The sequence below is a fragment of the Notolabrus celidotus genome, chromosome 11 (genome assembly GCF_009762535.1).
Source record: "Notolabrus celidotus isolate fNotCel1 chromosome 11, fNotCel1.pri, whole genome shotgun sequence".
Classification (NCBI taxonomy): domain Eukaryota; kingdom Metazoa; phylum Chordata; class Actinopteri; order Labriformes; family Labridae; genus Notolabrus; species Notolabrus celidotus.
Genome location: NC_048282.1, coordinates 19,370,303 through 19,395,872, shown reverse-complemented (window position 1 = coordinate 19,395,872; position 25,570 = coordinate 19,370,303). Strand labels below are relative to the sequence as shown.

General features: G+C 42.8%; 2 protein-coding genes across 2 annotated transcripts in view; one reads left to right on the top strand and one right to left on the bottom strand.

Annotated features, from left to right (window-relative positions):
- Positions 1-25,570, bottom strand: part of LOC117821147 (retinoic acid receptor gamma-A-like) — a 67,171-nt gene that overhangs the window by 39,017 nt on the left and 2,584 nt on the right. Inside the window, 5 exon segments of the mRNA XM_034695222.1 lie at positions 417-482; positions 5,863-5,979; positions 6,113-6,199; positions 23,249-23,378; positions 23,475-23,707. The gene's annotated coding sequence lies outside the window, so the exon portion shown is untranslated.
- nr1d4a (nuclear receptor subfamily 1, group D, member 4a) lies at positions 18,225-25,006 on the top strand. The gene is made up of 8 exons (XM_034695221.1): positions 18,225-18,580; positions 19,177-19,482; positions 19,571-19,658; positions 19,757-19,902; positions 22,185-22,762; positions 22,859-23,044; positions 23,174-23,384; positions 23,499-25,006. Exons 1-8 carry the CDS (start codon positions 18,472-18,474, stop codon positions 23,693-23,695), a joined length of 1,821 nt encoding a protein of 606 aa, XP_034551112.1. The 5' UTR covers positions 18,225-18,471; the 3' UTR covers positions 23,696-25,006.

The window sequence follows — 25,570 nt, the reverse complement described above, 5'->3', positions numbered from 1 at the left end:
AGCTCCACAGGCACTGGGTAACACTCGCTAATAGGCACACATGTGCACACAGAGCCATGCAGGCACAAACACAGCTCAAGTATGTTTGCATATAAACTCAGTGTCAGTCTCAGGCTAATAAAGTAGAAACAAACCAAGTAACTAAAACACTGCATGCAAACAAACATGTGTGTTAGGATGTCTTAGTGTTTACAGATGAAAATCTGCTCAGATTTCGGGGAAACAATGATTAATTGTCGCAAAGCATCTCAAGTGTGTTGCACACTCAGTTTCTGTCTTCAATTAAAAGTGTCAACCCATTCCCAAAAAATGCAGCCTCTGTCTTTCTCTCTTTGTTAACTGAGGAAGACTGGAAAAAGGAGGACAAACAGGGACTAAAGTTGATCAGTGTGAAGGTTTTCAGTAAAAGGACTCACCTGCTGTGGTGTCGATCAAGCAGACGGACGAGTGAAGATCCTGACGAAGCCGTCTGATGAGCGGAGCTAGCCGGGGAAAAGCAAAAAAGATGTGTTTGTTCATCAGAGTCCTACTGACAGCAAAGACAGAGTAGCAGTGAGCCTCTCTCTCTCTCTCTCCTCTCTCCTCGCTCTCCTCCTCTCTCTCTCTCTCTCGCTCCCTCACTCCCCCTCTTCCACTCTCTCTCCTCCTCCTCCTCATCCTCCTCCCTTCTCTCGCAGTCTCTACCTCTTAAAATCACTCTTCCACTCCCCAAACATAGACGCACACTCACTCTCTTCTCGCTCACTAAGAAATAATTATACTCTCTGATTCATAAGCCTTCCTTGTCACGTGACCCAACACTTCAAATATACAGCACATTTTTCACCAGCCACAAAATGCCTGGAGGGAAGGAAAAGGCCCAGAGAGCTTAAGTTTCTGTTTTTAATTCCCTCTCCTTCTTTGTCTCTTGGGCAAATTCTTTTTTCTCGTCTTGTCTTCTTGGCTAAAGGGTCAGTTTACCTACAAACTGCTTGTGCATGTTGAAAAGCGGGCCATGTCGTGATCTCACCACATTCGGTTTTGATCAATAATTCGAGGGTTTAATAGGAGAGGATGTTCGAGTGTCCTCAACAAAACAGAATACAATGTTTCATTTGGCACAGATGATGTTGAAATGGAAAGCAGATAGGTGCACTTTGAGAAAGTCTTGGTAGATTTACCTCATTGTTGTGATCCACTCAGAGACTAACTCTACAGGACTTTTACCCCATGTGTCTGCTTTGTACTGGCAGTGAAGGTGCTGCCTTTGTGTAACTCATGTTTGTGTTTGGCATTGTGTTTTATTGCTTGTAATGTGTCTGTGACAATCTTCTGTGAGTAGTGATAGTAAATCCTGACTAAAACTATCATCGCAGATGCTGCTTCTATTGCAAGGATATTAAAAAAGAAGGCATGTGTCAGGACCCTGATGAAACAAGTTAGAGGAAAATAAAAACATTCATACTGAGGATAAATGAAACCAGGATTGGAAAGCGATGCTGGACATTTTTTAGGATACACAAAATCCGTCAACATCCTGCCAAACATTATGCAGCTAGGAATATTTACGTAACGATTATTAGGAGGTTTAAAAAAAAACCCTGCAGATTTCTCTTTCTAAACCTCTTGTGAAACTAGTGTGGCACATGAGCATTAGGGAAGTCCTGTGTGAGATGGCAGAGCTGTGCAGCAGCGGCAGCAGCAGCGACAGATTCGGGTGTGCCCTTGAGCGTGCCCCTCTCTCTCCATATGAGATCATATGTTTCAGATCTGTGTTTATGTGTTTGTGGTTCTGGGCGTGTGCCCTGTTTTTCTGAATGCAATGTTTCTCAAGTTGTTTTGGTTATGGGGAGCACCTCAGACCTCAAAACTGGGAGGAGAAGGCACACCTTAACTGGCACTTCAACGGGCACTTTTACCTCTGCAGGAGAGATAAACTACGCTTTCTGAAAATTCGAAAAAAAAGGAAGTTCTGTATGTTCATGCATGCTTGGACACATTAAGTCCAATTCATTTCTTTAATAAATACGTGCAGGAAGCATCTTCTAAATAACAAACCTATTCATGCACTATTTATCCTAAAACTTCCTCTAACGTGAAGCCCTTTAGGCATATTGGCCATGCATCACTTCACATTCTGCCAAATATTACAGTCTGCAGAAGAAATGCCAACAAATGTAGCATGCAGGACTTTTATCTAAGTCTTCCCTGGTACCTGTAAGACTTGCTATAACTATGCTCTATTTTGTTTGTAAATCACAGTGACCGGACGGATACAAGCGGAGATCTTATCCCTGAATACAATGACCCCAATATCCTCCAGGATAAAGTCAAGCCATAATAAATAAAAAAGAAACTTTTGCTCAGCCTCTCTGCTATTTTTGCCTTGTGCTTCTGATCTTTACAGCCACATATGGTGTACAGAAGCCTTCTGAAATGTCCTTTCATACATTTTTCCATATGCATTTGCTTGTACGTAATCAGGGTGAATGAATGGCTAAGCAGTGAGAGGCGCTGTTGCCTTTTTTTTTTTTTTTTTGCAGAAACCTTATATTCAGGAAGCTCAGATCTAAGCCCCACTGCAAAGAGCACTTCAGCTGATCCTTATCTCGTTTACATTTGATTTATGTGTTGCTTATGAAGCCACTACAGCTAACAGAAATCCTTTAAATGTTTGCATAGCACTACTAAATCACCAATTGTGTAGAATGAAACATGTAGGTAAACACGGCCATGGGACGCTGCAAAAAAAAACGTACTCAATGTTTCCCATTAGAGGGATAAGAAGTTGAGCGCTTGATTTTAAAGTGTGATGCCATCAGGTTGACTGAGACTATGCATTTGTTTCAGAGTGTGCAGTCAGGTGCATGATGGGAGTTGTGTGTGTGTTGCAATGCACAGGGCATGCTGTGCTCTTTATTAAAATATGGCAGTGAGGTTGATCAGGGGGTGCATTTAGGATTTGCGCACATGCACTTTTGAATGTGTACGTGTGTGTGTGTGTGCATGTGTGTGTGCGTGTGTGTCTGGATGGGTATGCTTAGGCAGTAGCAGCAAGAAGGTCAGAGGTTACTACTGTTTGTGTTTCAGTGTCAGGGAAGTGTGCTCCAGGCAGAGATTTATGATCATTGTGTCTGGGAGGCTGCAGAGTGGGGGGATAATGAAGATAGATCAGGGTGCTATCTCTCTCTCAGGGCACCGCTGGAAACACGGCCTCTCACCCCCTCTTCGTTCTCGTATCATTAACTTCAGCCTGTGACATCATAACGCGCTGCCCTGACATCAATCCTAACACAGTGTGCTCTGACAAAAAAGTCGAAACGCACTGAGGCTGATGTTCCTCACAAGGCAAACACAGGCATTGTCAAGGCACCGAGCTCTGCAGCTTCTCTGGGTGTGTTTATGAAGATATGAAATATTCATGGAATCATCGTACTCGGTCGTGTGTTTCCACTTTGGATTCGACATATTTGCATTCACGGAGCTACGGAGGAGAGGCCTGGGGCTGGGTTGGCAGAGGAATAGCATAAAAAGGCAGAGAGGAAGGACGAAAAGAGAGGGATGATGAGGAGAGCAAGGGAGGGAGGAAGTGAGGTTAGAGGGGTTAAAGAGAGGGGGGAGGAAAAAGGAGGCGAGAGGGCCCATGGTACACCGAATGTGAGAGTAAGGGGTGTGAAATAGAAAAAAAAGAAAGGGAAGAAAAGATGGAGAGAGGGATGGAGATTGTGAAGGGAGAGGGGGTTGATGGGATTGGTGGTGGCGAGGTGAGAAGGGGTGTGGGGAGCGGGTGCCTGTGGCGGCAGGTTTTATCAGTAACAAGATGCCTGTAATGAGATCACTATTTCCCTACATTCAGATTGATGTCATGCAAAGTTAGCTGCCACACTGAGACAGGCAGGGAACACGCAGTCTTCTATACACACACACACACACACACACACACACACACACACACACACACACACACACACACACACACACACACACACACACACACATACGCACAACACACAACACACAAATATACACTTGCTTGTGCTTTCTTGGTTACAGACTTAAACACACATCCTGTGAAATGAAGGCGCTCATTCATCCCGCCTGGCAAACTGTGCTCATTTAGAGTCCAACCGCCTTGAAGTAAAAACATACACAGAGGAGTAGTACGCGCAGGAAAATGAGTTACTCATGGCAAAGGAGAAATGTATGTGTTAGGGACTGAAGGGCACACGCCACTTTGTGCTCTCAAACAAAAACAAATGAGCAAGAGAGAGAAAGAGAGGGAGAGAGAGAGAGGGAGAGAAGGGCCAAAAGCTTTTTTACTGCAGGGCGAAGCTAAGGGAAAAACAGACGCAGAGAAAATAAAAGAGGATTTTTTTGTGTGTGTGTGTGTATGTGTATGTGTGTGTGCATATTTTGGGGTGCATTCAGAGGCTGTCGCACAGCTACCAGCATGTGTGCCAGCATATGAGCGCCTAGCCCGGCCTAGTCCCCGGCATGTGTGTCCAATGAAAGGTGAACGGCTCTCCTGTCTATACTTTTCCTCAAAAATCACCATGATGTCACCATGAACCCATCTTGAACCCACCTCTGTCAAAAAGCATTACTCCAGCCTTCCTTCTCTCTCTCTCTCTCTCTCTTTCTTTGCCTCATTTTCTGTTCCACCTCTCCCTCCTTCACGCTCCACTCCTGCCTCGCCAATTCTTCACCAAGCTCCCATTCTTGCGCCTTCTCTCTTTTTCATATTTCCGTATTATTCTTCAACATTTCCCCTCTCCTATCCATGTCTCTTTTCTTCACAAGCTCACTCACTCACTCTCTCTCTCTTTTACTTGGCAAGCGAGATCTAATTGAATCACCAAAAAGTGAAGCTGTTTGCCAAAAGTGCCAGGATGTTCTGATTATCATAAACTTGTTTAAGCTGTGGTTTTTACAAAGAAGAATGCTCAGAGCGCGTAAGGGGAGCCAAAAAATAAAAAAGCAGAAAAAATGAGGAATAGGGGAGAATGCAAATGAAAAAGGGAAAAGAGAGGGAAGAGAGGGGTGGTGGGGGCAGCAAGAAGGCAGCCAGAGAGCCACATATGGAAGTGATTCTGTAATTACTGCAAATCTGTGAGCTCAAAAGGAAAGGTCTTCTTTTCCATGCCTCCTTCCCTGCACATAAAACTGCCCTTGTGAGAAAGTTGGGCACTAAATACTAAGCAGGAAACATAACTGCTTTTTGGCATGACTGGTTGGTATATAAATATGTATGTAACAGCTATATGTTTAGTAGGTTGAGATTAAATGCAGGTCTGCTTCTGCTTTCTTTCTTCAGAGAAGATGGGGGGGGGGGGGGGGGGGGGGGGGCTCTCTGCTGATCATGAGGCTAACTCCAAACAGTCTACTTAATACTGGAAAATATTCTGCATTCTTTGCTCATTTGCTTTGCTTTCCTTAACTTAATCACCCATCCTGGAGACTAATCTAAAACAAACTGGGAGGTTCATCGCGGAAAAAAGCCACACACACCTAGCAGGCAGCAGCCACATTACGCACACAATCAACGAGGTGTGTGAGGGAGGGAGGGGACGGTTAGGGGATGAGTGACAGATATACAGAAAGAGAAACAGACAGGCAGTGATGAAGACCGTCTTTTCAGCCTCAGGCGGAGCAGTGGTTTGCAGGTGTGTATGTTGGCAGCGACTTCTGTTCTGCTTAAGTCCCCAAAACCGTTCGAGCAGCCTGTAATTATCTAGTGCCCTCCCTGCCATAACGTGTTCTCACAAAGTCACATACAGTACACACACCCCGTCTGACGCAGCTAAGTTCGTCTGCGTTTATCCTTAGACACTTCCAATTAATCACGGAAGGAGATAATGTATGTAGAGCACACAGCAGTCCTACCTTCTTCTTCGTCTAGAGGAGTCGTGTATCCATTCCGTGGGTTTCAACAGCGAGCACGTTCCCACCGAAGTTTGATGCGTAAATAGTGGATGTCAGGCGCGCTCACGACGAAGTTCTCTGTGAAGAAGATCAAACAATGTCATGGAGTTTCTTCTTCAGGAATTTCGCCTGTTAAAGCACAAAGGCGTGTGGATATCAAGCCAAGTGGTCTCAAATGCTTAAAATATAATTCAGTCATTACTCTGAGTACCTTCGTTTGTTGCCATTCCGTCTCTGAGTCCCGCCGGCAGCTCAGGGCGTTGATGGGAGTTTCAGACCTGTGACCCTCTGACTCCACCTAGTGAGCGAAGAGAAGAGTGCAGCTTGTGGCAATTGGGAAGAGATGCGAGATCAAATAATAACATGTGAATAAATGTCTTTAAAAAAATAGTAATACGTATTGGATTTCAGGAAGCAAACCACTGGCATTTATTAAGGGAATGCCTAGCGTTAAGACCCTTCTGGATAGAGTTTCATAAAATATTATTTATTTATTTATTGCACATATAAAAGAACAAAACAAAACTGCTGTTCAATAACACGAGCCAAGATATAATAGGTACATTCAATTATAAAACTAACCACTAAGATGTTGCGTGCAGGAGGAGCAGAAAAAAAACCCTCACAGGCTTGTCGAGTGGCCCTCCAAAGAAAACAATCAACAAAAAGACTAAGTATCAATGTAGAACAGAATATCTACATACAAAACAAAAAAAGATGAATAAGAGGGAGTAATATTTAAAACAATGATGTAAAGAAAAAAAGAGAAAGTTTAAAAAAAATAAAAATAAAAACCAGAATATTTATTTATAAGTTAGGAAAGTAGGGAGGGTATGTTTTTGTAAAGATGCATTACAAATTTGTCTCATGTTTGTATTACTTAACTCACCTAATAGAAAGTGTATTTGTTTTCTTGAATTAATTGAAATTTGTGTTACTTTGGAAAGATTACATTCAAGGGCCCTGTGATGCTGTCTTATCAAAGCAACATGCATGATTGTTTTGGGGTTTTTTTGTGATCCATTTTCTGTCACTAATCTCTACGTTAAATGCTTCTGGCTCACTCTAATGTATAGATATTGTCTCCCCCAGGTTGTATTTAGTTCTAATAATCTTTAAAAAACTGAGGACTGCAGAAGAAATGAAGACAATTCTCTCTTTTATGTGCCAATACTCTGTATAACAAACTGCTGTCCAATTACAAAAAAAAGAGTTAAAAAAAAAAGTAGTAAGTATAAGAAAGACAATTAATGGAACAATTCTGAGTTAACGAGTTAATATATTGATGAATAACAAGATAGATGACAGACCTAATCAGGTTTTGATGGCCTAAAATTTTTATTCACATTTTAAACATTTTATTATCTTAACGTAAAAAAAATCTTAAATGACTCAACAGATTAAACCAAAACATTCAGAATTTTTAAATTTTTAAATCTGCTGTGTTACAAGTTACCTCAGGAGTTCCACAAGGGTCAGTCCTTGGCCCCCTCCTCTTTAATTTATACATGCTCCCACTTAGTACAGTCATTAAAAAACACAACATTTCCTACCATTCCTACGCTGATGATACACAGTTATATATCTCCCTCTCATCCAACGATCTCAGTCCTGCCAACCAACTGTTGAACTGAATAGAGGATAGCAACGGTTAGATATCTTCAAACTTTTTAAAACTAAACTCAGAAAAAACAGAAATACTTGTCGTCAGCACAAAAAACCCAGAGGGAAAAAATCCAATCACACCTGAGTTCAATTTCTTTAAAACACTGTGAGCAAGTCAGAAATCTTGGTGTAACATTAGATTCTGAACTTAACTTTGAATACCACATCACCAGTATAACAAGAACATAATTTTACCATTTAAAAAACATCTCCAAACTCTGATCATTCATATCACAAACTGACTTCGAAAAATGAGTCCATGCATTCATATCAACCCGGTTAGATTATTGCAACGCACTGTACACAGGTCTATCCAAACAAACCATAGGACGGCTCCAACTCATCCAGAACACAGCAGATCGAAGCCTAACACATACAAGAAATTTGATCATATCACCCCGGTTCTCAAAACACTCCATTAGCTCCCTGTTCAATACAGAATTAAAGCCGCAAGCGGTGATGAATGGGCCCTCGCACACCTGCAGCCGCCGCCTACGCGAGCCGACGTCACATGTAAACTGCTGTCTGATACAAGTCCCTGCATGATGTGAAAGCCAGATCTGAGAGTATATACTAGCTTAGGTGGCGCAAATGTTCCAAGTTTTTGGCAGATTGCCAAGAAAACCTCCAAACTTGACAGTGTGCCACGCCCACAATTTTAGTAAGAACAGAATTCCTTTAATCATTTTGAAATTTTTACATTGAAATCTCTATTTGCGTTGATGCACTGCCTGAAAGTCAGCATCGCCTGGTCTGGCCACTGCCTGATGTTTTTTGGAGATTTGGGCATTTGAAAGTCTTAAAAAAAACATTTTTTTGGTTTATGTTGAATGCAAAGTTATTTGGAGAAGTGTTTCGGCAATTTGATGTTAGTGTTTGGAAGGTTCTTTTTACTGTCCTGGTCAATAGAATGTGAAATACATGTGACATGTGTAACAATGAGCGTTGTTCTTAGTGTTACTTTGGATAGCAGTGATGTGAACCTTATAGTGTTCATATTTATGTATTAATATGTTTCAGTCAGAGATGATATGAAACAAAAACAGACATTTATTACCAATTTTAAGAAGAACTCAAATGAAATACAAATAAGAGCATTTTAAATATATAAAAAAATGTAGCCCAAAAAAACAATATAACACATTAATAACAGTAATTTACATGTCCAAGAAATAATATGTTTTACCAAAAATGAAGAAACAGCTTATACACAAGTGGTTCATCAGCAAGGTGCTGGCATCTGATCAGGTGGCCTCATGATGAGTGAGCTTGTCTGTGGGAAAAGCAAATAGACATATTATCAGTATAAATTGTATATTATAATGTGTGATAAGAAACACTAGAATCACTTGATCAAGATTTGGTAAATGAATGAAATTTGTAGGAAAGTACCATCTGCACTGTAAGATGGACCTGCTTGTCCTTCTTTGTCATCTATCCAGTCTGCATCCACTGAAGAGTTGAAACTTAGAAAGATACATTAGGCAATGATGTTTTGCATGGAAAAGTGTGCATTGTTTGTTCAATTGTGTTGTTGTTGTTGTTGTGTTGTCACACTGCTTTGTTCAAGTCGTCGGGATAGTTTGATAATACCAATGTTTGTTCATGTATCGTTTAAGCATTAATTAGTAACTACATGAATTGTTCTTTTAACAAGGATAATGAAAGTACTTACTTCCTTTGGCAAATGCTTGGACAAGCATTTTAGTTTCCTCCATTTTGTTTTGTAATTTTTCCTGTAACTTCTTGATGGTGTTGTCCTTTATTTTCAGATGTGCAGCTTGACTCATCACAACCGATTTTTGCCGCTGGATCTCCTTCCTTGCATATTTGAATGAGTTCTGCAGGGCTTGTTTCTCTTTTGCATCTTGATGCACCAACTGAACGCCTGCCATGCCCACAATTTTAGTCTGAATGAAATGCCTTTAATTATCTTTAATCGTCAATATGTCTGTTATAGAATGTGCCTTGTTTGGACTCAAATCGGAGAAAAACCCTAGGAGGAGCTCTCAAAAGTACGCACCCTTATTCAGGCTTCATTCTTCACATTCAGAGCTGTATGTGCGTTTGATGCCCCGCCTCAACGCCTGCCACGCCCACAATTTTTGTCTGAACAGAATTCCTTTAACAATAATTTAATCGTCAATATGTCTGCTATAGAATGTGTCTTGTTTGAACTGAATTGGAGAAAAACCCTAGGAGGAGCTCTCAAAAATATGATCCCTTATTTGGGCGTCATTCTTCACATTCAAAGCTGTATGTGCGTTTGTTGCACCGGCTGAACGCCTGCCACGCCCACAATTTTAGTCTGAACAAAATTTGTTCTGATAATTTTTTCTCGTCAATGTGTCTACTATAGGTTGCCCTTGGTTTGGACTGAATCAGAGAAAAGCCCTCAGAGAAGATAACAAAAGTATGCACCCTTATTTGGACGCCATTTTTCATGTTCAAAGCTAGTTGGCGCTCTTCCTGTTGAGTTTGGGATATGGGTTCAAGAGGCTTTTTTGTGCGTCCTGATGGCATGAATATGTGTAAAGATTTTCAAGCATGTAGCTCTAAATAACCACTATGGGGAGGGGTTTTTGAAAACTGTAGGGGTCGGTAGTGAGCACATTTTTTTGACTTTTTTTGCGACACCCATAAAATGTCGCAATTTTCCCCAGGACTGATGAGTGTATTGGATGAGGTGAGATTATGTGCATTTTAAAGTCACAAAAATCAATTTTTCGACATTTTTTTTTATGCCTCGCCCCAAAGTCTGACACGCCCACAATTTTCGTCTGAACGTAATGCCTTTACTTTGTATTAATCGTCAATGGGTTTACTATAGAATGTGCCTAGTTTGGACTGAATCCGAGAAAAGCCCTAGGAGAATTAGCAAAAGTATGCACCCTTGCACGGACCCATTTTGGCCCCATTTTTCATGTTTAAAGCTAGGTGGTGCTCTTCCTGTTGAGTTTCGAATATGGGTGCAAGAGACTTTTTTGTGCGTCCTAATGCCGTGAATATGCGTAGAACTTTGCATGCATGTAGCTCAAAAAAACTCTATGCGTAGGGTGTTTTTTTTTACCTCTAGGGGGTGCTACTGAGAATTTTTTTGCGAGACCTATAATTACTTGCAATTTTCACCAGGCCCGATGAGTGTGCAAAACTATCAGCGCTTTCATTCTCGTTCAGGGGTCCAAAAAGTGGCGGAAGAAAGAACAATCCTTAAGGCTGATTTATACTTCTGCGTCGCCCCTACGCAGCAGGGGCTGACGCGGACATGAGCACCACATACTTGTGCGTCGGTGTGTCCGTGTGGCGCAGCAATTCTCTGCCGAAACGCTTGAGGGCAGTGTGGTCTCTCTGATAGCCGGTCGCCTGCTTCCCGCCCGCTACGATCCCTGTTTACTTTTCCACAGCGATTCAGAGCGTGTTATGTTAATCTACAGCTGTCACATGTTGCTTTTTATCATACAGACATGATTACATGAAGAATAGAGAGGAGGACATGAAATACACGGCCGATGCGCGGCCGATGTCCGGGATCCCGGAAGTGTTGTAAATGTGGGAAAGAGAAAGCCGCCGAGCAGACCAATCACAGGGCTTGCGGTACGCGTCGGCTCTACGGGGGGTTACATTTTGGAGGAGGTGTACGTCAGCTACGTGCGTAGGCCTCGGTGTAGGTACGGGAGCTACGCGGACCCCCGGCGTAGGGTACGCCGTTGATTCAACGCAGAAGTATAAATCAGCCTTTAAGGCTGATTTATACTTCTGCGTCGCCCCTACGCAGCAGGGGCTGACGCGGACATGAGCCCCACATACTTGTGCGTCGATGTGTCCGTGTCGCGCAGCAATTCTCCTCCGAAACGCTTGAGGGCAGTGTGGTCTCTCTGATAGCCGGTCGCCTGCTTCCGGTCCTGCTACGATCTCTGTTTACTTTTCCACATCGATTCAGAGCGTGTTATGTTAATCTACAGCTGATACATGTTGCTGTTTATCATACAGACATGATTACATGAAGAATAGAGAGGAGGAGATGAAATACACGGCCGATGTGTGGCCGATGTCCGGGATCCCGGAAGTGCTGTGAATGCGGGAAAGACAAAGCCGTCGAGCGGACCAATCACAGAGCTTGCGGCCGCGTCGGCTCTACGCGTAGTCACATTTTGGAGGAGGTGCACGTCAGCTACGTGCGTAGGCCTCGGCGTAGGTACGGGAGCTACGTGGACCCCCGGCGTAGGGTACGCCGTTGATTCAACGCAGAAGTATAAATCAGCCTTTAGGGTTACAATAGGGCCTCCGCCACCATTGGTGCTCGGGCCCTAGTTATTTTCAAAATCCTATTATTAGTCCATAAAAAATTCAACGGTTCAGCACCCCAGTACAATTCTGACTTGCTCACAGTGTAAGCGGGTGGAAGACTTTTAAGTACACTCAAAGTCTGGTGAAAGGGCCTTCAGCTACTGTGGTCCTTCAAAGGTCCATCAAAACTGTCTCTACTTTTAAAAAGAAAACTCAAAATATATTTTCTGAAGCATATGAATGATTTAATGAGTGTTGTGACTGGCTGCATGTGTCTGTTTGCTGTATACTGTGGTTGATGTCTGTTGGGTGTATATATTGTTTTTTTTAAATATATTTATGTTTTTAATTTTCCATGTACACACATTGAGCTTACTTGTAATGAAATGTGCTTCATTAATAAAATTGCTATTGCTATTGCTATATACAACCACTATTCTGAATATTATGCATCTTCCTTTGTAAAAGTCTATCATTTGGGCAATTATATATTATGTATCAAATTAAAGAAAGCTTAACTATCTTGATGTAAGAATGTAAAACAAAATTTTATTTATGTAAAAAAAAATGTTTTTGAAGATAGATAGGGGAGCAGAGAGATGGAAAGATAGAGTGCCATAGATTGGCACTGGGTGGCGCTGTCCACAAGCTATGTACAGTTTGTGCTGCATGCTCGGGGTAATACAAGTACAGTAGGCTGCAGATAGTTTTTTTTGCTGACTAAATGTAAGGGAACTTCTTGTTCCGCAAAACGTTGTGAAATTGGGAGTGAGATAAAAAGAAATACAAAAAACTGACATCCTTCCCTGAATTTGTTGGTTGGGTCTTTGGTTTTGTTTGAAGCGGGAGTTCCACTCCAATTTTCAGACATAATCATGCATAGGAATAACATCATTAAGCAATTGGTTTCAAAGCCAAAGTTAGGTATTTAAATACACCTGGCTGCAGCAGCATGTTGTTGCGTGTCAGATTTCCAGTTGCGCATCTACAGTTTTCTTTGGCACATGGGCTTTAACCTTGGCACTCGCTTGTTGTTTGGCATGTCAGTGTTTGGCATGTCTCAGTGTTTACCATCCGTTTGGATAGCTGCCTGTCAGTGAGCTAGCAGTCACGGTGAGCCACGCCTATTGTCCATGTGCTCCATCTTCCAATCTCTCCATCCCTCCGTCCCACGCGCCTCGTATTTTGCATAAAATGTGTATCAGTAGGGCAGCGCTTTCCCCGGCACATGCAGAGCGCACATGTAGCGTGGCTTTACTGAACGCATACCACGGTCGAATAATCGCATCAAAATCCCCTCAGCTCCAGATCCCCGCCAATGAGAATGCACAAAGCGTGAAGGAGAGAGAGGGAGAGAATAGACTCCGCGAGATACAAAGAGTGCGCCAAATCCCACACAAACAGACACAACACAAGTTGAGCGAGCGGAAAGGCGGTCACATTTCCTACTCACCTGCAAACGTGATAGAAGTGGGTGTTTGTATCAGTGGGTGTGTATGTCATGCCTGACACTCACGGATATGCTGACTCTACTTTCTTGGAATTCATCAGAATCTTTTAATCTTCGCTCGTGCAGCATCACACTCGCTCTAACGCAGTAGAGGCACAGTATCCAGAACGCAGAAGGTATCCAGGCATCTTTGAGACCAGCCTCTCAAGCTCAACCTCTCCAGTGAAAGAGACACCTGCCTGCAGTTTTCTTGGAGAACAATTTTACGCGCACTTGACACCTCTCCATCATTACTTCTCATTTTTGTGCTCTATGGAGCAGGTGTTTTACGCAGCGCTTCTCCATTTTTTCAACTATCTGCAAAAGTCTTTTGCTCCAGTCTAGTGACATTCACGGACGTTTACTACAAGTGCAAGTCTGCTTCAAGTTATCGACATCAGTCAATCAAGAATGGATCACAGCCCTGGTGGTAAGTTTAACTTTTACTTTATTTTTAACACGCAGCAACCACTCCACGATAACAATTCTGACTATTACAGTCATATTGAGCGTGTTCATTCATGCAGTTGTCAATCATTTGGGAAGTGCTTCTATGATTCACATTAATCGTTAAATACAGTTTGGAATTCATTTAAATATATTAGTTTTTCAATGAATGGAAACATATATCTGCATTTCTGTCATATACAAATCAGCTGATTATCAACACAACTTCGAGCTGTATTTTGTCTTGTGCATATTTGGAATTAGTTTGTTCTAACTTTGTGTAAGTTCTTATCACATGCATGAAAGGGAGCACAGAATGTTATTGTTACACCCACAAGTTCACATGATTTATGGTTTAATGGGATATAATTTAATAACAGATATGTGCTCATGCACGGCATCGATCTTCAGACAAAAATATCACTTCACCATGTTTTAATATCAGTTTAAGAGAAACTGAGAATTCGGGAAAACTTGTCAGAGTTGCTGTGCTGCGTTCAAATGTCAAATCACAACGCCAGCACTGCGGCTCACGCCATATGGTCGTAGTGCGGCTGACCACTTCCTGCTTCTCCTGATGAAAACAAACTCACGTGGAGCTACAGTACACTGGTTGTCACTGTAATTACAATATATCAGAGCCAGCACTTTCTAACTTGTTATCATCTCACGGGTGGAAAAGGAAACTTTGGCGTCAAAGGCGTATTTGTTAGTTATCAAGGCCATCACTTGAGTGCCTGCTGTATAAAAGTTGACAACCGATTTCCACGTTAAGTGGTATTAGTCAGCGTCTGCTCGAGGTCAGCCAAAGGTGCACATGCGTCCTGCTTCCGCTCTTAATTGACGGTGAATCATTTACAACCGCCACAGTCACGTTCCAGCACAGGTGATGGTCGCACCCTGTGGTCCGTCAACATGTTACTGTGATCTGAGGGCAACACTAAACCCACTCACCGGGTTATGACTTTCTATCTGTGCTGATAAAGTGGGTCAGTGCTTTTAAAGGGACACGCAAGGCAGCTACAGTAGGCAGCACAAATAGTACTTAAAGTGATAAAGATCCAGTATGTTGGGCTTTTCTGATTGTGTTTTATTGATGTCTGGTGTTATAGGCTTATATACATATACAGTTGTTATGCAAAGTGCTTGTTTTACTTAAATTACAGTGCACCTTTAACTTGCAAAGGGTCCTTGGTGATTGTTCTCCCTCTTATGATCTCAGTGAGCTTTGATGCTGGAATGTGCATGGCTTTATTTCACTCATGAGTTTGATGTAGATGTCTAAACAAAGCCCATAAATTTCATCATAAACTGGAAAAATATGGCGATAGAGTGATGGGCTGGGTCTCATTAAGTGCAGTATATGAAATGGGATTGTGTGTGAGTGTGTTGTGTTGACAGAGCCCCCACTTTACATGATTGGATGGGAATTCCAAAGATTACTTATATGATTAATATTTTTAAATTCATGTCTCTTACATCCTTAAAACCCACAAACATACAACAAAACAGTGGAGAATAGATTTGAATCTTAGTGGGGAGAAAAACACAAATTGGGTTTGAAGTAACTCTGCAAATATGCAAACTTCAAAAAGTGAATCTAAATGTCAGCAAATGCATTCCTCAACATTCAGATGACGGGCAAACTATGAGGGTCAGTTATCTTAGTGCTTAGTCTTTTTACAGTATTCACTTGCTCAGTTGTACCATAACTGGAATACAATTAGCTGGCAAATGATGCAAATTGTGGATTCCCTCATAGCTTCCTGCATTGTGAGCTCTCATACTAATTCTCCCTCCATCACTCCCCTAGTGGAGGATTTCTGCATTGTTCTGAACCCAATTAAAAGAGTCAGAAGTTAAATTTAGAGCTATTTCTGATCATCTATCATAAACCATCAGTTCTGGTTCCAGTTTTTAAATAATGTACAAAATATTCATATGACCCTCACCATGGGGGGCAGGTTTTGCAAACAATGCAACTAGCTCCATAAAGTCAACCATAAAAACACTTATGCTCAATCATTCGCTTATCAGAATAGATTGGAGGATGCTAAAATAAGTCATAAAATCCACACTCAAAACTAATTATGCATAACAGGGGGAAATGTGTTTCTAAACTATGTGCAGCGCCTGACTGACAGTGCAGGCGGTGCTGCTCCCGCTGCTGGTACTCAGTCAGACCCCCCTCCACCACCACCACCACCACCATCACCACCCCCGCACAGCATGCTGCTCTATTTAATTCGCCTCTTTAATTATAAGCCCCTGGCGGACTGTAGAAGCTCTGGCTCCTAGCTGGAGCTGCAGCTTCAAGTCTTCCCAGTGAAAGCTCCGTCAAAAGCCTCCTCACGTGGCTTCCTTTGCAGAGCCGCGTGCGGCGCGTGAGATAGCCGAGCCCTCCTCCCGCCGCTTCCCCGCTCTCACGGACGCTTCTGTGTTGATGCCGCCTGCGGTGATGGTGAGGGAGAGCTTGGTCAGTGGGTCAGCGATTCCATGCTTTAACTTTATTATCTCTCTCTCTCTATCTCTCGTCACGTTTTCCCGCCTCATGCGCCTCCTGCTTGGAATCAAAGCGCCTTTTATCTGTAGTTTGAATCACAGTGTTTGATGGAAGCTGACTCGATTTTTTGACTGTGCAACATCTGTCACCAACCCCTCGGTTCAAGGCACACATCCGCTTAGGGTGCGTTTTTTACTGGAACGTAACTCTGCTGTTAAACACTACATCAATCCTCCTTTATGCAGCGTTTTCCAAATAATGCTGAGACAGATGATGCATTGAGAATACACATATCTCTGATGTTTATAAAAAAGAAAAGCCCCGAAATTGATGTTTCGGGACCATATGAGGGCGCATTCTAAACACAGATAAAATCACAATACTGTGTGGTATTGCACTTTAGATCTATATCATATTCAGGTGTTTATAATAACAATATGCGATAATCTACTTCCTCTTGATAATATCACAAGCCACAGTTGGTGTGTGATGCAGCATCAGTTTGGAGAGATGCTTCAGGCGCATAGACACAATTCTATCAAGTTCCTGTGATATTGACCTACTTACACAAGCTAGAGTTAATGAAGTCTCTGCAGCGAACACCCAAGTAGTGCTCAAAGGTTGGCTGTGTTCATTAGCACACAAAAACAATACGAAGACCTCTAACTGGTCATAGCCATACCGTATTATCTTACAGCATATAACACAACACCATCGTTCTGTTGAAGAAAACGTGCAAGGGTATGCATCACAAGGGCAAACAATTACTGGTCACCTTATCTGTTGGCTATTCTATATGTAGCTGCCTCTCTATGTCCTGCATTATGGGGGTGAACGAGTGAAAGTAAGAGATAAAAGACAAGAGAATGAGAGGAGAAGAGAGGGATGACAGGAGAGGAGAGGAGTGCTGCGCCTTTGAACTGCTCACTGCTCACGTTTTTCTGCCTGCCTCCGGTCCCAGGCAGATTAGTGCTTGCACGGGTAGGCTAAGTTTAAAATGGGCACCGAGGGAGAAAATATCGGAATACATCCAAATTCCACTAAAAGGTCTAAGTAGAAGTTAACTGATGTATCAGAGACTGTCAATAATAAGAATAAAAATTGCAATACACATAATCTGTTTTCTATTTTCCATTGCAACAGCCTTCAGCCTGTGCAAATACTCACACTTCCTGCAATGTTTGCATCAAACATAAAGACATAATGTGATTCCTAGAATGTCACAGATGGCAGATGAAAACTCATGCATTCTGAAGAATCAAAGTTTGTTTGAATTAAAAGACTGGAAAAATATGTTTTGTTTTTTTTCAAGTGACGGAGGGAGTTTCCACGATTAAACTTTAATTACCTCTCTACAACAGCATTCGGAGCGTGCAGGTGATCTGTCATAGTATCAGCGCACATGCAGCAGCCAGTAAAAGGGATTGTTAATTGACTGTTTACAACAGTGTGGCTCTAGGGGTCATTCATAAACCCTTACTGTACATGTGAGCTTTCAGGTGGACATGCAATGTGTTTGGGTGGAGCGGGGGTTGGGCCTCGGACTGTCTGCATGTAAGCTCAGGAAGCGATGAGGCTCAGGGCTGCATCTGCTCTGTCTGTCTGTCTGTCTATGGCTCTGGCATGAGTCAACAAACCAGCAACACGTGCTGGTAGAGGGATTATTAAAACCTTTGAGCCAAAACAAATAGCTTGTGAAGCCAAGAGCAACACACAGGGAGAGACCTACTGCACCCAGGCAGAATTTTCTTAAATAGTACTAGCATGGTGAAACACTTAAATGTAGATGTTGGAGTAATTCTAAAGTTGGACATTTATGCAAGACAGTCAAGCATAACGTTTAAATTGGGCCCATATTTGTTTGGAAGATCTTCAGTGTTGGACTTGATTTGCATATAATTTGTCCTTCTGTGGGACTCTACTGTACACTGAGTTGTTGGTGTGTTATTACAGCAGCCCCGTCCATTAAGTTGAGGCTTTCCTTTGCAAAAACGTGACTCACATTCTCCGACTGCTGGCGCATGAACAGTAGCAGTAGCTGAGGCTTGGTGCCACCTCACGCCCGGGGAGCTTCCCAGCCCTCCGCTTATGTTTGTAAACACAGTTCCGACTTGAGATTGTTGTATAGTTCAACACGAGACTGCGGATTTGGTTCGGGCAGTAACCGTGTCAGCAGTCCATGCATGTGAGGCGGCGGTCAGGTGTCGTGCTGTTAGCTGGCGCTGGGCACGGTGCCAGGGGAGCGAGGCTATTATTGGAGCGGAGGAGGCAGCAGACCCCGCAGACACGTGAGGCCGTGTCTCAGCTCATCTACAACGCATGACTACAAGTGAAAAAGAGAGAGAGAGAGAGAGAGAGAGAGAGAGAGAGAGAGAGAGAGAGAGAGAGAGAGAGAGAGAAGTTTAAAGTTAAGTTTAAAAGCATTATACTTATTTTAACTGCACATGCATAAAACTGCATAAGCATGACGCAGAAATTATTTACAAAGAAGTGCTTTGTTGGTCCCTCTTGTGCTTGCCTGCCTGCTTTGTTGCTGTGCTACCAGCAGTATTTTTAGCGCACACTTTATCTGCTTGAGCGCACCATTACGCGTGTTACACTCAGGATAAGGCAACGACGTTGCAAACTCTCCGAGCTCTTCTCTGCTGCCCAGAGGTTGTGCAACATTACATCAGGTTGCATCCGAAGTTGTAGAGTAGATGGATACTAGAGAAATATGGATGGACAACTTCAATGTAAAACTCATCTGATCTATTGCCCCATGCTCTGAACATACTCTAGGCCACATATAAAGAACTGATGTATGACAACAACATCTGAATGACAGTGTGTGCTTAAATCAGAAGAATGAATTCAAACGTCCTTCATCTTCTCTTGTTCACAGGTGGTGGAGTCATCCTGTATGCAGGCACCTCAGGCAGTGCAAGCCCGAGCCCTGGCAGCCCCTCCAGCGGGTACCAGACACAGTCACCCTCATCACACTCCCAGCCCTCATCTCCAGAAGAGGTTACCTTCACCGAGATTGGGTCGCTGAAACAGAGGTCACCTGGGTGCAATACCCCGTCATCCAAATCGGTATTCCAGTTTCCTGAGGTGTACAGTGGCTCCTCAGCAGCAGCCACACCTCAGCATACCTATACACACCCCATTGCAGGAAAGAGGCCATGTGGGTTCACAGGAACTTTCACAAGTAGGTTTTTGTCTTGCTGTTTTATCCATAAACATTTATATGATTTCCACAGATTATCTAACAGTCTGCTTTGCTTTCCTTTCATCAGAGACGGGTGGAATGGTCCTGCTGTGCAAAGTCTGTGGAGACATTGCATCAGGTTTTCATTATGGAGTGCATGCCTGTGAGGGTTGCAAGGTAAGCCCCAATTTAGAAAAACTACAAAGAATCTATCAAGAATGTGTTGCTTTTGGTGCACTAGTTTCACGCCACATTTTGTTGTTTTCTGTGTCAGGGTTTTTTTCCGCCGCAGCATCCAGCAGAACATCAACTACAAGATGTGTGTGAAGAACGAAAACTGTCTGATTATGCGCATGAACCGCAACCGGTGCCAGCACTGCCGCTTCAAGAAATGCCTCTCCGTTGGCATGTCAAGAGATGGTGAGACATTCTGACACATTTCTTTTTAGTGAGAGAGACCCCTTGTGCAGATCTGCTACAGTGCCACAGTGCTCTGATTAGCCAAAGCAACAGGGAAATGCGCAGCCTGAAAGAAGCACAGAGCTGATATGTAGGTCTGTGTGAAAAATGTAATGCGGAAAGTCTTTTGAGGTCATGGTGCCAGTAGCTCAGTCTCTCACTTCATCATCAGACCCGCACCTGCCTTGCCCTTCTTCAGTGTCCCTGCACTGCCAAAGATCTGGCCTTCTATCACTCTCTTAAGTTTCTAACAGTCTTTCACCTGCCCTTTGCAGCATCCTCCCACTTTACTGTTACCTGAATGTTCTGGTTCAGCACAGCCCCCTCTGCCTCCCCCTCCCAAGTACCCACCATGTTCCCTCAGCTCTCTTACATCTCCCCCTCAGACAATGATTTATGAGGAGAGGAGCCTTGAAGTCCCTGAAGCTATCTATCATCTGGAAAACTGCAGCAAACACAGGAATTATTTTCGGAAATTGGAACAGGGTCAACTTGATTACCTTGTGTTTGCCCATAGAACGTCTTCCTACAATTAATGAGGGATAGAGCAACAATTAAGCAACTGATGCAGAAAACAGCCAATAGTGACAGAATCTATCAGGTGTGATGCCCACATCAACCAGTTTAAGCTCTGGCAGGTGAAAAGTGATTGATCACCTATCATGGCAGATTAAGAAAAAGCTTGGCTGACCTAGAAAATAATACAGAATTGAGCCTATAGTGCACTCATGCATCATGACCTACTTGGGGTAGTTTGCCTTCTTTCTCTCAGTATGGTTTCTGCTTATCTCCACCCTCCAGTACTCTACGTTTGTCTAATCTAGTAAAGAGGTTAGTGTTATTTCTGCTGGTGCTTGACACTTCTGGTACACCGTGAAAATGGGCTGGCAAAATACGACTCAAAAGAGAACACACAGTTAGGTCAACCCTGTTAGAAAAGATTTCCGAAAGCGATCAGGACCACAACCTAGAAACCCCTTTTTTTCTCTGTTTCCACCATTACAAAAACAGGAAAACCGCAGGCAACTGCCTGCAGCCCACAATAAGCAGAACACTGATTTCACACCAGGCAGCTGTGTGACTGGAATCCTGCGCAAATGTTAAAGTCCGTTGGCATGATGGCACACTTTCTCTTCCTCTCACCAGAGGATCATATTTAGAGCACCAGCTCACTAGTCCTCAAATGCTTCTTTTTAAAAATGATGAAAGGGAATAATCTCATGGCAAATTATAGGTCGCATCCTCATCAAGGGATCCTGCAGTCATTGCACGGATTAATGATTTTTGTTAAACAAAGCAATATCTACCGTTCACTTTATAGGGACACATAATAACCTTGCATGGTTCACCATTGTGGATTTTTTTTTGTAATTTGTTTGACAGACGTGAATCAAAGAACAATACTTTAAAGGATTTCACTGTCCTACAAATGTTCTGCACTTTCTAATTCAGGTATCCTAAACTTGCAAAAGTCTTTGAAGCTGTACCAAATAAACTTTTTTACCTCATCTGACTCCGCCATGCACACGCTCACACATGCGCACACAGCTCCCCCACACGCAAACACTCTCTCACTTCACATGCATCTCTCTCACATCAGTTCCCTTCACGTTCCCACTTCTGTCTTCTCATCTCGTTTTAGCTCCGAGCCCACCTCTCTCATCCGTCTCCCTCTCAACATCTCAGTGCCAGTGACATCACGCTCACGTTGCTCCACTGCCCTACTTAGAAAACAGAGGGAGGGAGCTGCAGAGGAAGGAGATAGGGGTGGTTAGAGGAGAGGATGAGGCAGATGGTAGCAGGGGTGCTATAAATAGCCTCTCCAGCTGATGGTTACTGTGGGAAGGAGAAGGGGGGTGGGAATATGGGTGAGGAGAGGGAAGTTTTCATCTCACAACTTACATGATTCCCCTTGAAATCATGAAACACTTCAGGAGTTTTTCAGGAGAGTGGTGTGTACCTGTGTATTGAGTGGCTGTTTAAGCATGCCAAGAATATGATTTGATTAAGAGCAGGCAGAAGTCACTCTTGCCATCTTATTTTTAATATCTTTAATGGAACCACTGTAAGGCAGGATGAAATTGAATTTGTCTTGGGATTGAAGTACTTTATCCTGAACTGTAATGCATTTAAGAAAGCATATACAGGTATATAATAAATACATGGAAAATTTGATTTTTGTAAATGTCTGTTATTGCTAATACTCTGAACTAACGTGTCTCTCCTGTTTGTGTCCACCCTAGCTGTGCGTTTTGGCCGCATCCCCAAGAGAGAGAAGCAGCGACTTCTTGATGAGATGCAGAGCTACATGAACAGCCTAAATGAGTCAGCCGCCATGGAAATGGACGTCACTTCAGCAAGGGAAACTCCCTCCAGCCCAGAAGACGGCAACTCAAAAGAGGCCATCGGCAACATCTCCAGAGCCTACCGTGACATCTTCACCAGCAGGAACAACAGCAGCCAGGAAAGACCAGCCAAGAGAGCTCACATCTCCACCAACAATAATACATCACACTTTTCTCAGGATGCCCCTTTCGCCCAAATCTCCTCACAACCCACCTCCACCCAGAGCTATCAGTCCTGCCCTGTTACATCTGCTGCTCAATGCCCAGTTTCCCATAATGACAACCAGCATACTTTCCAAAATGTGGAAAACAATCGCTATACCTACTCAGTGTCAACTAACCTGAATCATGATCAGGCAAACAACACAGCACCTCACAGGGGAAGCTCTGCAAACCAGAATAGCTATCGCAACGCAGGAAGTTCCCACAATCAGCAGTCCTGCCCGTGGAAATTAGCTCAGGGAGCTAAAGTGCTGGTAGGTACAGGAAACATACCAAGTTACATCAACAACCCTCTTATATTGTTTTAAAGGTGACTAAGGATCCTTTTTATGTCATTTCTTTTCTCTCAGGCCTGTCCTCTCAATGCATGGCCTGTATCAGGAGCAGAGCGCTCTAGTCAGGAGATATGGGAGTCCTTCTCTCAGTGTTTCACTCCTGCAGTCAAGGAGGTGGTAGAATTCGCAAAGGGCATCCCAGGATTTCAAGAGCTCGGCCAACAAGACCAGGTCATGCTGCTCAAATCAGGCACCTTCCAGGTAAGCACAACTATTTTTGAATTAGAACATCATACATGGAAAATACTAGGTTTATTCTTTTTGTGTACCAATGAATTATGTATCCCTCGTATATTCATACCTTGTTTTTTCTCTGCTTCGTGTGTATAGGTTCTGATGGTGAGGTTCAGCACCTTGTTTAATGCTGCAGAGCGTACGGTTACCTTCTTAAACGGCCAAACTTACCCCCTCACCACACTGCGTGCCTTGGGCATGGGCTCCCTGCTGGATGCAATGTTTGAGTTCAGTGAAAAGCTGAGCTCCCTGGGGCTGGAACCTGATGAGATGGCTCTCTTTATGGCAGTGGTGCTGGTTTCTGCAGGTGAGAGAGGGGCACTATTTATCAGTGGGAAAATAGTAACACTTGGGGAAATAACCAATATAGGAATAATTGTGTCTGTGACTCTCTAACATTGGCTTCCTCTATCCTGTTCAGACCGCTCTGGTATCTCAGACATGCGTGCAGTGGAACAGCTTCAGGAGGGTCTGATCCAAGCCCTGCGGTCACTGATCACCCGACGTCGCCCTGATGACAGCACCCTCTTTCCCAAACTCCTTCTGCGCCTGCCAGACCTGCGCACCCTCAACAATCTGCACTCTGACAAACTGTTGGCCTTTCGCATCGACCCTTGAGAGGGCGGCTTGCTGCGGGACCACACAGACATGAACTGTTTCATACAGAAATATACAGTCACAACACAGACAGACATGCACAAATACTTTCTTCCAAGGGCAGGACTTTCTTGAAAATTGAGCAACAATGACCTGTGCAATCTGATGAGTGTTTTTCAGGAGGAAAACTGAGGGCAGTAGCGATCACATTCTTGATTCGTTATTGATCTTTTTGCTTCATGTTAAAGGAGAGATACACATAAACATGCACAACCATGTACACACATAAACCTCAACATCTCTTGAATACATTGTTCCGGTTTAAAATGTAATTTTTGTGTAGAGTAACTATTACCTTTTTGGATAAATCATTTGTGCACTTGCTCATTATATCTAGTGTATTTAAGAATAAAAGCCAGTTCACTTCTGTTTATTCCTCAAGTCATACAGTATCAACAGGCCATCACCAAGCAGCAGATGACAGACGGATATCATACCTCCAAACTGTTATTACTTAGGGACCATAAGTGATGATGACCGTGACTCAGTTTGTGTTTAAAACAAAGGGAACCTGTATATAACCTTTAATGAAATCTGAAATATTAAGGTAATTGTGTATCACTGTTTCACAAACATACCATCTGCATTGGTACTGGAATGAGACCACTTTGTTGTTGTGTCACTTGTACACAATATGATGCTTTCTGTCTCTTTCTATTCTCAGCTGATCTTCCAGAAAAGACTTGGGTTAAAAATTTGCCAACTTTATAAGTCAATGGCATTATATTTTGTTTCACAAAGAGATGTGTCTGTGTTGCTATATTGTATCACATCCAGGATAATTGGGATGCTCTATGCATGTTGGTTTTATAGTTCCTTTATTTTTCTCTCTTTTTTTGTAAATATTATGTTATCCAAATGTCTATGTATCAATGACTGAACTGATATGTTGAATCGGACAGATTAGTTCGTTGAGAAGAAGAATGTACTCTACCTTACTGTACTAGGTGGGGCTACGGCCATGCGGAGGGGGCTTTGCACAGGAGGATATGTAGCAGGGATTCTCAGATGGTTTAGACACACTTTGAGCTATCAGATGATGTAACCAACCAGCATAATCTCTGAATACACCAGCACTCACTCCACACGCACCCTTCCTCTGCCCCCAATGTTTGTCATACAAACTTAAGAGATATTTTTGGGTGAGAGATCTTTGTTGATTGGTCCTCTCACTGTTTGCTTGACTGATTATGGATGATTGAGGACATGTTGTATATTTTGTAAATCTGTATTCCTAAATATAAATGATGTAAAGCCGAAATTAAGTATCAATTTGCCTGTGTGTCTTTTCTTTGCAAAATGCAAAATAATACTTTTAACATATTTATTTATTTTTGAACTTTATAATGGGTCAATTTGACCCGCAACATAACAGGAGGGTTAAAATGTGTTATAAAGCATGTGAAACAAAAAATTAAAGTTGCTGTGAGGAACTTTTTTTCGTATCGATTCTGGCGCCCCCCTTGTGGACACAGGCTGTTTCCGAAACCGCCTACTATACTAGCAGTACGTACTGATTTGTCCAAAATCCAGTATGTAGTAAGTAGTAAGTGAACAAGAGCAAAATCTGCAGTATGCCAAAACTCCCCGGATGTCTACTGATTCGGGAAAATATCTCAGCATGCATTAGACCAGTCTGCCTCGCGTACTGTTTCCCATAATGCACAGTGCTCGTTCTGCTTTTTCTTTTTCCTTATTTTTTGACGGGGGGGAATCCATTTTTGGGTGCTGTGGAAGTTATCAAATTACATATAAACTACTTCCTAACTTTTTAAATCATAAATAGATGCTAAATAAGCATTTTATTTATCGGCTTCGCCGTTGTTTACTTCCGCT